This window comes from Balaenoptera ricei, chromosome 4 (assembly GCF_028023285.1).
Source record: "Balaenoptera ricei isolate mBalRic1 chromosome 4, mBalRic1.hap2, whole genome shotgun sequence".
NCBI classification, from domain to species: Eukaryota; Metazoa; Chordata; class Mammalia; order Artiodactyla; family Balaenopteridae; genus Balaenoptera; species Balaenoptera ricei.
Window position 1 is genome coordinate 7,601,261 of NC_082642.1, and position 12,797 is coordinate 7,614,057.

At 39.0% G+C, this 12,797-nt stretch overlaps 1 protein-coding gene across 1 annotated transcript in view; it reads left to right on the forward strand.

Annotated features, from left to right (window-relative positions):
• Positions 1 to 12,567, forward strand: part of ERICH6 (glutamate rich 6) — a 33,800-nt gene extending 21,233 nt beyond the window's left edge. Inside the window, exons 11-14 of the mRNA XM_059921807.1 lie at positions 2,125 to 2,210; positions 4,208 to 4,363; positions 6,795 to 7,023; positions 12,304 to 12,567. Coding sequence (XP_059777790.1) covers positions 2,125 to 2,210; positions 4,208 to 4,363; positions 6,795 to 7,023; positions 12,304 to 12,567 — 735 coding nt within the window. The remainder of the gene's footprint in view (positions 1 to 2,124; positions 2,211 to 4,207; positions 4,364 to 6,794; positions 7,024 to 12,303) is intronic.
• The last annotated feature ends 230 nt before the right edge of the window (positions 12,568 to 12,797 follow it).

The following is a 12,797-nucleotide window of genomic DNA, read 5'->3' on the forward strand; positions in this document are numbered from 1 at the left end:
GAATTAAACTGAATCTTTAGTTCATTTTAAAACATTGTTGGGGGCTTCCCTGGTGGCACACTGGTTAAGAATCCGCCTGCCAATGCAGGGGACACGGGTTCGAGCCCCGGTCCGGGAGGATCCCACATGTCGCGGAGCAACTAAGCCCATGCACCACAACTACTAAGCCTGCGCTCTAGGGTCCGCGAGCCACAACTACTGAAGCCCGCCCACCTAGAGCCCGTGCTCCACAACAAGAGAAGCCACTGCAATGAGAAGCCCACGCACCGCAACAAAGAGTAGCCCCCGCTCACCGCAACTAGAGAAAGCCCGCCCGCAGCAACGAAGACCCAATGCAGCCAAAATAAGTTAATTTTTTAAAAAAAGACATGTCTATAAAAAATAAAAAAATAAAACATTGTTGGCTACAAATTCATTCCCCTATTGAGTATTACATAGAAAGTAAAATAGTTAAGCTTAGAGGTACAACAAGGAATATCTCTTTGTATTTCTTTCTTCATCTTCCCATATTCCACTAGTGTTTTTCTCAAATGAACTTCAAGAGCAACCCTGAAAAGACACCAGTTGCTGCAGCTTATACTGAAGTGTAAAGTCAGTTTATTGAAGTATAATTTATAGTAAAACTCACCTTCTTATATGTACAGCTCCATTAATTTTGACAGTTATGTAATCACCGCTACAACCAGGACATAGAATATCTCCATTGTGCTAGGGCTGGGTTTTTTTTTTTTTAATCTTCTTTTGTTTTTATAACAATATGCATATAAAGTAAAAGTAGATAAATAAAAAATAAACCTGATTGAAAAATTGGCATAAGACCTGAATAGGCATTTTTTTAAAGAAGACATACAGATGGCCAACATCATTAATCATCAGGGAAATGCAAATTAAAACCACAATGAGATATCACCTCCCACCTGTCAGAATGGCTGTCATCAAAAAGAACACAAATAACAAATATTGACAAGGATGTGGAGAAAAGGGAACCCTTGTGCACTGTTAATGGGAATGTACATTGGTGCAGCCACTGTAGAAAACAGTATGGAGGTTCCTAAAAAACTAAAAATAGAACTACTGTGTGACCCAGCAATTCCACTCTTGGGTGTATATCTGAAAAAAATGAAAACACTAATTCGAAAAGATACATGCACCCCAATGTTCATAGAAGCATTTTTTACAATAGCCAAGATATGGAAGCAACCTAAGTGTCCATCAACAGATAGATAAAGAAGATGTGGTGTGTATATATATATATATATATATATATATATATATATATAAAAAACACACATACACACATATATATGGGAATACTACTCAGCCATAAAAAAGAATGAAATTTTGCCATTTGCAACAACATGGATGGAGGGTATTTGGCTAAGTGAAATAAGTCGGAGAAAGACAAATACTGCATTATATCACTTATATGTAGAATCTAAAAGAAAACAAACTAGTGAATATAACAAAAGGGAAAACAGACTCACAGATGTGGAGAACAAACTAGTATTTTCTAGTGGGGAGAGGGAAGTGGGGAGGGGCAAGATAGGGGTAGGGGGTTAAGAGGTACAAACTGCTATGTATAAAATAGATAAGCTACAACTATATATTGTACAGCACAGGGAATATAACCAATATTTTATAATAACTATAAATGAAGTATAACCTTTAAAAATTGTGAATCACTATGTTGTTCGCCTGAAACATATAATATTGCACATCAACTATACTTCAATTAAAAAAAATACCTACCATATGATAAGTTCTTTTTAAGTGTTTGCTGTTATGATGATGATGATTACTTAAAATATAATTCTGAGTGAAGCCTGAGCACTCTCTTCTATCTTGTTCTATTGAATAAAAATTGTTTTTAATTTTTAAATAAAGACAAAAAAAACCCAAAAAACAATCTTCAAACAGATAAGTAATGTCAGATTCCTGCCAGAAATGTTTAATCAGGTTATCTGCAGGGGTTAGGGACAATCTTTAATGATTCCTAAGGATTGTTCCCTGTTGCTGATGCAGGATCAAAAATTTAAGTTAAGAAATGGTTTGTGTGAGTGTCTAGCAAGAAAAGGATGTCTGTTGCCATCATGTAACTGTCCTTTTGTTTTCTACGGTGTATAGATCATGACAAATGAGCTCTTTGAAAAGCACTACAAACATGGGAGCAAGTTTCTGACTTCATTTCCAGACGGGACAACACAAATATTGTATCCTTTCTTTCAACAACTTATTTTCGTTAGCTTTCTTCACAAAAAGAAAGATAAAGAAAAAATAGATTGAAAAATATGAAGAAAAAAAATAGTTATTACCAAATCCTACCACCCAGAGCAAAGCTGTTAACATCTTTTTATACATCTTGCCTTACTTTTTTCCTATGAGCAATTATATAATTCTTAAAAAATTAATTCTTCAACTAGTTATTCACATTTTGTAACTTGCTCCCTTTACATAATATTACACAATAAATATTATACAATAAATCCTCATAAATGTTATGAGTATATAATATGCAATAAATATAGAGATACAACACCATCTTTATAAGCACATGGCATTCCATTATAGTGATGTACTGTAATTCCTTTCATCTATCCCCTGTTACTAATCAAAGGTGGTTTCACAATTTTTGGCTGTTTTATACAACAGCTACATGAACAGCTTTGTGCATACTTCTCTGCACACTTATCACTTACTTCCTTGAATTAAATACCTAGGGATAGAAATTCTGGGTAAGAAATTATGGGCATTTTAAAGCTTTAATAGATTTTGCCCCCCAGAAAATGTGTACCAGTTTACACATCCATGAGCAGTATGTTATTTTTTAATACAAAAATTCAATATCCATTTTATGGAACACTAAGTTATTGATCACTTGAACTTCTGCCTGATGATCAGACCATTTGCTATTTTGACACAAAGGCCATTTAATATCTCCGGGAAAGTAAAACAAAACAAAACTGTGAAATGAGAAGGACTTTTTGGCGAACTAAGGGCCTCATTTTGTAGGAGAAAGTCATTTTTACTCATAGTTGCCTAAATGTTTAGTCAAACCCCAGTAAGAAACCAGAAAAATGGCTTTCATGGCATAGGAAGTGTAATGAAGTTTTAGTTCCCTAGGCCCTTTGAGAAAGAGTATAGGTTTTTTGTTTTAATTATATCAAAAAATTTTAAATAACTTCCCCAGCTTGTATCATTAGTTATCATTTCCTGCCCTGGCTTTAATTCGTTTTCACTCCTTTGAAGGCTATGGCTGATTTTCAAAATGATTCAGAATCAATTTTGTGTTTACTTCACCTCTGGACTTCCGATCAGCTGAGATAGGACTGAATATTAACAGTTAGTGAATTATCCTCAGTATATTTTTTACTTTTTGATGCTAAGTGGAATTATTTTAATTTCATTTTCAAAATGTTCACTGCTAGTGTATAGAACTACAACTTATTTTTATATATTGATCTTTTAGCCTACAACCCTACTGAACTCTTTTGTTAGCTCTAACATTATTTTGTGGATTCCTTAGGATTTTCTATATACAAGAGCATGTTATCTGCAAATAGAGATAGTTTTACTTCTTCCATTTCCAATCTGAATGTCTTCATTTCTTTTTCTTTCACAAAATTTTCCTGACTGAAACCTCCAGCGTGAGGTTGAACAGCAGTGGAAATAGTGGACATTTTTGTTTAGTTCCTGATCTTAGGGGGAAAACACCTAGTCTTTCATCATTAAGTATGATGTTAGCTCTGGGGTTTTGTTAGACATTCTTTATCAGGTTGAGGAGGCTCCCTTCTATTCCTAGTTCATTGAGTCATTGATTATGAAAAGGTATTGGATTTTGTCAGATGCTTTTTCTGCATCTATTGAGATGATCATCTGTTTTTTGCTCTTTATTCTATCAATATAGTATGTTTCATTAATTTATTTTTAGGTGGTAAACCAACCTTGCATTCCTGGGATAAACTCCACTTTGTCGTGGTACATAATCCTTTTTATATGTTGCTAGATTCCATTTGCTGGCATTTTTGTTGAGGATTTTTGTGTCTCATAAATATGTTTTGATCCACATAAAAAGCATGAAATTATTTTGTAATAACCCTCCCATTTTCAGAATGCTTTCTGGTTTCAAAGGGCTCTCTTATAAATTGAATTTATTCCCAGTATAGTTAAAGACCATTAGAATAACTCAAATGACCTTATCTGATCTCAGCTACCCATCTGGAAACCTAGCCATCATCCGAGTGCCCAATAAGATAAATGGCTTCACTTGCATAGTCCAAGAAGACGTGCCCACTAACCCTGCAATCCTGGCAGTGCTAGATTCTTCGGGTAGAAGTTCCTGCTATCATCCCAATGGAAATGTCTGGTAGGCGTCTAGGTTCCTCCTGCTGTGATTTTGTTTCTCGGGTTTTGTGAAATTTTATTTTTCCTTGCATTTTTTCAACTTTATTGAGATATACTTGACATATACTGTGTAAGTTAAAAGTGTACAGCGTGTCGATTTGATACACTTATATGGTGCAAAATGATTACCTCTATAGCATTAGCTAACACCGGCAACATGTCACATAATCACCATTTCTTTTTTGTGTTGAGAACATTTAAAATATACTCTCTTAGCAACTTTCAAGTTTATAATACAGTGTTAACTATAATCGCTATGCTATACATTAGCTCCCCAGATCTTATTCATCTTATAACTAGAAGGACAAAAATAGCTTTAAGAAGATTTATTTACATTAGTGGTCTTTAGATAGTAATGTTCAACTCAGATAAATTTTTGATTTATGTCACTCCATATGCTGCTTAGTGGAAAAATCCCAGGCAACTATGTAAAACAAAGCTCATCATATTTTTTTCTATAAACAGAAATTTTAATATTAGAAAAAAATCTCTAAATAAATTATATGGCCATCCTAGGGATCTGAGATATGAACCCCTCAGGCAGTCTCTCTACAGGCTATGCCCTGATAATGTTATCCTGGCTTCATCTATGGAAATAATTCACAATGGACAGCTGCCATACTGTGTTGTTACTGTTTGAGATATACCCCTAACAAGTAGGCTTCCCATAGCCACAACCAACAACAATAATATACAAACAAAATCTCTAGAGAAATGAAGGTCCTAATGCCTTCGATCTACTAACTTATACACTCTGTGACTTCATATTATTTCACTTAGTCTGAGAAAGTGAAATTTGGGTTCTAACTTCAAATACAATTTAATCTTTTGAAGCTTTTCAGAAAGAGATATTCTCTCCCTTTAACTTATTTACAGGTATAACAATCTTTTCTTGAGACACTCTGCCAATAATTGACAAAAGTTTGAACACTCTGCCAGTACTTGAGAAAGTTAGGACACAGGGAGATATTTGTACTTTTAGTTCAAAGCAGTAGTCAATCCATTACCTCCAAGTCTACTGGAGACTTTCTGCTTATCCTTCAGGGTTCAGTAGCAGCTCTGCATCACATCTGGTGGGGCACTATATCAATTGTCACCAGATATTCACTGGCTTCTAGGACTTCTCCCTTTACCAGCAAAGACCTCCCAGCCACCGACTGAACTCCTGGGCCCTCTGACATGACTCCTTGACACTCTCATAGCCCCTCTCGCTGCTTCTTGTGTAGCAAGCCCACCTCCCCTGCAGGACTGAAGTCCGTTGAAGGCACACCCCGCATCTTTGCCACTACATAACATGTATCTGTACACGGCATAGACTCAAAGAAAGTTTATTAAATAAACAATTTATCTAGATAATTTTAGCCAAGTGTTATTTTCACCCACGTACCAAGATAAAACTAAATCTCCCTCTTCCCAGACACAAAGATAATCACCTCAATTTCTCAGTTGTACTTTTGTTATCAGATTACTGCCACTCATCAAAGCTGGGAAAATACGATGTGAGTTATCTTACTCTAGGGAGCCCTCATGGCCAATTCATCTGGTTTAAAAAAAAAATCATTTATTATCAAATTAAGCCAGCTAAGTACCCAGAACTCTACCTATCCTCTCTCCCTGAGAAAGAGATGGTGACCCCAGATGGAAGAAAGTGAGAGGGTATGCAAAGGAGCTCATGGAGTAGGATGGCAGTCACTAGTGCCACTAGATCTCAGATTGTGCAGGGCTACATCTGTAGGTAATGTGGTAAAATGTGGCATTAACACCTCTAAGAGATTGGGGAGGCCCTACTGGCCTCAGTTCCCCCTTCTGCTCCATTACCAAACTCTTCTAAACCACAGTGATCTCAGAGATGATCCCTGAGCCTCTCCTGCGCACACCGGCCCTGATGAGAGGCCTCCTAGAAGGAATCCTGGCCCCCAGTTGCTGGGTACTGTTAGAAAACAGGTCTCTGTACTGAGGCCAATTTGGCCTTTCCCAGAACTTACACTCACTGATCTTCATTCTGACACAGGGAAAATCTAAGTACTAGTCTTCTCCCCTCTTCCAGGTAGAGCCTGCTCTCCTGTATTTCTTTTTATCCAAACTAAACCTTCTGTGCTCCCTCTTCATCCTCCCCAGCACATCATTTTCCAGATCCCTTTACCATCCTGGTTCCAGCCATTGGACCCATTTTGGTTTGTTTATTACTACGTCTTAAACCATACCCAATACTTCAAATTAGTATAGAATTCGGTCACAGTATTATTGCTCCTAAGACTACCTGAGGTTTTCCACTATTCATATGCTATTGGCTAGTATAAACTGCTACTCCCTTTGGTTAGCAAGTGACCGGGCTAATTCAAGGTTGAATTATAATGTTACTGTTTATGATTTTTAATTTCCTTTCTGCCCAGGGTATACATCAATATCTTGGGCGGTCAATATTCAGATCAAGCTGGCAACAGAGTAAGGGCTTGGAATTGGTCAAGTTCCGTCACTTCCTCACCCTTTGTTTCATTTAAACCTGTCTTTCTGGCTTTGAACCATTATGTTGGAATCCGCATCTTAGAACAAGACAAGATTTCAATCACTTTTCTAGCAATGGGCCAACAGGCAAGAATCAGTGTCGGAACCAAAGTGAAGGTAGGTACATTTTTATAAACAGTTGAAAGCATTTAGAATAATAAGAGTAAAACAATGTTTGTTAGTGTTATTATTGATAGATTATACTTGTGTGTAATCCACTGTGCACTACTGTGAATTTTGGAGTTCAATGAAAAAACATATAGTGAAAGTTTCATATGGAATTGAGGCAACCTTATTGTTTTTTCTTCCTCAGAAATTCCCTTTAGTTCAGACTTGATTCCAAATAACATTTACTGAATGTTTACTCTCTGACTGAGGTAGTGCAGCTTTGGGGGTTTGGTTTTGGGATTTTGTATTGGGTTCGGTTTTCTCTGTGCTCTAGCAGAAAGCCCCTGGCTGAGTCAGGAGACCTGGGTTCTGACCATGTTCAAGACCCAGCACAAGTCCCATCTCCTTGGAAACACTTCCCAGAGCTCCTAGCCCTTTGTCCAATCAGGGTCGAAAATGTCCTTCTCTGGGTTGTCCATGTACGCACCTCTGTCCCTGCACTTGCTGAACCATGTGCCTTACTTGCCTTCATGGCTGTCTTTCCTACTGGATGGTGAGCGCCTGCAGGACAGAATCTGTCTTACTGATTCCTTTATCCTGCCCGGGGCATGGCCCAGAGTACACGCTCAGTGACCAGCAATGCTGCACAACAGTTAAGAACACAGACTTCGGGTTACAGAGACGTAGTTTCAAACCTCAGCTCTGCCACTTAGCTAAGTGGCTGAACTTGAACTTCAGTTCCCTCCTCTACAAAATGGGGATAATGATTCCTCTCTTACAGATTGCTGTGAAGATTCAATGCGAATGCAAAGTACTTAGCATGGTGCTTGGAACTAAGTACTTAGCAAATGATAGCTCAATAGAGATGTAGAGTTTGTCAGTTATACCTCAGTAAAGCTGAAATATATATAGGCATGTAGAGAAAGATATAAATAGAGATCTATGTCACATATAGAGCATATATAGTATGTGACTTTGAATAAGTCCCCTAAACTGAGGACCTTGTTTCATCAATTATTCAAGGAAGAGATTGTTCCAAACTTCAAAGATGTCTTCAGCTTCTAAAAAGTTTATACGTTTAAGTAAGTGGAAATATGACTTCAGGATTCCACACAGGCAGGGATATTTCATAAACACCAAACAAAAAGGAGACTTCAGATTCAGCCAACATAGAGCAAGGGTCTACAATGTGCTAAGCACTATTTGAGCTACTTCCAGTCAATCTAGCTACTGCAGTCAGCTGTCAGGCTCCAAACAAGCTTCCTCCTTGGTTAGAAATTTACAATATAGCCTTTTTTTGGTTCATTACATTCATGGTAAATGCATTTTTACCAAAAATGTCAAAAATGCTTTCTCTCTTTCTCCTCACCTCCCTCCTTCGAAATGAATTCTAATCAGAAAAAAGAGTTGGTGCAAAAGAAAGAATTTGATGTTAAAAATGATTGCTTTCTCATCATCTTCATGATCACCCTTTCATTTTTTTAAAATTCCAAAAGTGATATGTGAATATTCTCATATTTGAAGATTCAAATAATATAGAAATATAGAGAGTAAAAAAATGAGATACCCCCCTTCATCCTTTCTTCCATTCTAGTTCTCTTCCCAAAGGTAATCACCACTGAAAATCTGGTGTGTACTTCTCTTTTCTATGTACTTATAAATTATTCACATACATCTTTTTTAAATAAAAATTGGATCAGACTACACTGATTGTATTATTAGGCTTGTTCTATTTGTTTTTGTTTTCCATTTAACATGTGTTAAAGATCCTTTCATGTCTACATATCCAAGCATATTTGTCTATTCTGTTGCTACGTAATATTTCATATGTACTATAGTTAATTTATGTTGAATCTAATGCCTTCTCAGTGGCATTGGGCACAATTGCTCACTTCCTCCTCCTAGAAGAATTTCCTCCCTTGCTTCCAGGACCTACTCTCCCTTGATTTTACTTCTACCTCAAGGGCTATTCTTTCTCATTTTTCTTTGCCTAGTTTCTTCACCCCCGCCTTTTTCAAAATATTGAGGGGCTCCAGGGCTTGTCGTTGGGCTCATCTTTTCTCTAGCTATACTCACTCTCTAGGTGATTTCATTAGTTTTCTGACTTGAAATACCATCTGCTTGCTGATAACCCCTCCATTTATCTCCAGGTGGATCTCCCAGGAACTCTAAACTTGCAGATCTGATTCCAGCCCTCCATCTCCATCTGGTGTCTAAAGGGCATTAGAAACTTCACAGAGCAAAATGACATTTGAAAGCGTGCTCTACCTTGGGTCTTCTCCATCTTAGGAAATGGCAACTGCTTTCTTTCAGTTGCTCAGTCCCAAAACTTCGGGGTTGCTACCCTCCTCTCTGTTTCACAACCCCACGTCTTTCATCTGCAAGTCCTATAAACTCTACCGCCAAAATATCTCCAGACTCTAACACTCCTGTCATCCTTCAATACTACCACCCTTATCTGCCTCATGTACCTAATCCATCTCTTGTTTAAATTATTGTAGTAGCCTCCTCTTAAGTCTCCCTGCTTCCGGTCTTCCCAAAGTCAATTCTGCCACGATAGTGAGGGTGATATTTTGAAAACAAAAGTCTGGTCAAAACTAGGGACTTCTAACCTTACTCAGAGTAAAAGCCAAGATCCTATAAAATAACTGCAATACTGTATGTGATCTGGACTTCCTTCTATTAACATTCCCTCTGTAGTCCTCTTTTCCTATCCACTCTGTTTCAGCCACTCTGGGCTTTTTGCTGTTGCTAGACAATACCAGGCATGTCGCTGCCACAGGGCTTTTGCACTGCTATTCACTCAACTTAAAATATTCCTCCCCCATTTAGCACATAGCTGCTGCACTTCCCTCAGGTTTCTGCTCACAGAGTCCTTTCCTAACTACCCCGTGTAAACTCGCACCACCCCCACCCGTACCGTGGCACTCTGAGTGCCCCTTTGGCCATATATATATGCCACAGGTTCTAATATGTAGTGCTCCCATTTTCTATCACCTCTAAAGGGTTTATGATTTGTATTCTGATTTCTTCAACTCAGTAGTTATTGAATTTTCAAATAGATTTCTTAAATTTGCTATCCTTTTCTTGTTAATTTCTAAATGGTCAAGGAATATCGCTTGCATTTTTTTCCCTGCTGTTAAAACGTACTGATATTTTCTTGGTGGTTGATGACATAATTTATGACTGTTCCATGTATATTTGACCCCCCCCCCAAAAGGTTTACTGTTTATTAGCACAAAACTGTATATGTCTAAATGTTCTATTTACACTTCTCTCTATATCCTTTTCTTTTTGTATGGTTGATTTATTTCTGAGAGATGTATGAAAGTCTCCCAATATCACTGAATTAGTACATTTTTCCTACAATTTCTATCAGGTTTTGCTTTATCTGTCTTGAAGCTCTATTGTTAGGAAATTAAAGGTGTCGACTGTCTTCATAGTGAGTTATACTTTTCACCCCTGGGCCACCTCACTTATTTGCCCTTCAGCTGTGCCCATTACATGACTCAGCATATCACTGAGGGTTTTTGTTTCTATTTTGACAAAAAATTTTAATGTCATCAATATGTATTATTCCCAGTTTCCCTCTTAATGGTCTTTGCCTTAAATGCTACTTCATATGATGTTAAATTGCTACACCTGCTTTCTTTTAGTTTGCATTGGCTTCATACATTTTTTTTTTTTCATCCTTTGATTTGCAACCTTTTTATGTAGTTTTGAGTTAGATGTGTCCCTGCAAACACATCTAACTTTTGTTGCTTTCCTCAACCTAACAGACTTGATCTTTTAATAAGTTATATTTTAATGGTTATTCTAAAATTAACGTATCTTTTTTTCTATATGCGTAGAACTAAGTTCCAAGTTCTCTAGTTATTTTCCTTAACAATAATTCTCCAAGATCCCTCAGAAAATATTAACTATATACATACATACATACATACATATATATATATATATTCTAAGGTCTGTTTCCCTTAATATTAGCATCTCTGATAGGTAAATCTGGTGCCTCTCATTGAGAATCCCTGTTTTCCTGCATGTTCTCCTTACCGAAGTGTCCTTCTGCTAACCGTAGAGGAGAGTGGCACGTGCTGCTGAGGGGTGGAAGGCGAGCTCCAGCGCCAGGCTTCCAGCCTCAGCCTGTGGGCACCGCTGCTCAACACAAAGGGGAGGCCAGGGGACCATGGCAATATTTACCTCAAGGCCTCTCCTCCTCCCATTGCTGTTGACTTTGAGCTCAGAATGTGTGTTTGGGATTAGTGGTTCCATCTGGTCATTTATCTCTCTACGGATGTGGTCCCAGCTGCTTCTTGATTTTCAGGAATTCCTTAAGATTATTCCTGCTGATAAAAAAATCTTTCCTATTTCCTACTGATTTACTCTCTGAAAATGTTTTCTGCCATTTTATGGGATTTGGGATCGAAGGTAAACTAAAAATGGAGATCCATCCTCATTACTCAGCCATCTCATCCTCCTTCCCCCCTCCCTCCCTCCTTCCTCCCTTCCAACGCGGGGAGGGATGAAAATGCAGGAACATGCTGCGAGTTCTCACGTCTCTGGCAGGTTAGAGGTCACTCAGCTTTGCAGGAGGTAGTAGGTGGGCTTGCATTTCGCCCCGCCCCGCCCCGCCCCACCCCGCCGAGGCTACGCAGCCCTCGTGGGCTGCCTCAGAAGCCGCAGCTTGGAAACACCTCGGGCAAGGCTTCCCCAACAGACCCTTGACCTTCCCGCAGCTGCGAGGAGACAGCATCAGCCTGAATCACTCAAGGCCGTAAGGAAGTCGGGAGCGTGGAGGGCAAGGAGAGTCGTGGGGAGGTTCGTGTGGAAGGGCCTCCTGGAGGTTGGGGCGCACTTTAGGAGAAGGAAAGGAGCCTTAGTCATCCCGGCTCCTTCTGGAAAGCCCAGCTCAGGGCCTTCCCAGCCTCTAGGCCCGCACCCACCATGCTCTCCGCACTGGGCGTGTCCCAGGGACCGGGTGCCTGCAGCTTCTCTGTGCTTCCCCCAGCAGATGCTGGTAAATGACTTGAATACACTGTTAAGCATTTGAAAGAAAGTATCCGATTTCTGTGTGGTCTGGCCTGCTCTAGTCTCTCAAATCTCCAGAGCATCTCAACTCATTCCTGTTCGGATTAGAATTAACACCACTGCCCCTATTTATAGATAATTAGACTCAAGAGGGAATCCAGCCCCAAATTAGTGTCGCCTCTCGCCTCCTCCCACCTCCTGCTTCTGCAGTCACCATTTCCACCCTGGACCCTGAGCTTCCCTTCTCTCTTTCCTGAAAAGCTACCAAGCCCTGAAGAGATTCCAGCACTCCGATACCTGAACGGGGATGACCTTCTTCTGCTGGCCAATTTAATAAAGATCCGACGCCTGTTTCATAAACTGGAAGGATGTGTGAATTTCCCCTCCAGCCAGGTTTGGGAAAAATTAAAGCAACCTTCCTACCTTTCTTCACTTTCTCTAAAACTAATTGCCCTTTGTCACAATTCTGGTATGAAGCAAGATACAATAACAACAATAGCAGCTTTGATAAATGAAAACATTTAACAAACAGTGATGGTGCTTTCCTTTGTTTTCTTGAGTTTTTCCGGGAGGGGGTGTGGGAGATTTCAAGAAAAGTGTATAAAATGACTAGGAAATACCAAGAAATGTGCTTTATTACAAATTTAGAGCACATCCAGAGTCATCACTGGTTTGCATTCTTGGTGGGAAAACTAAACAACTCACTCTGCGGACAGCAGAGAATAAGCAAGTCAGCCAAAGGGCCCCTATCAGCC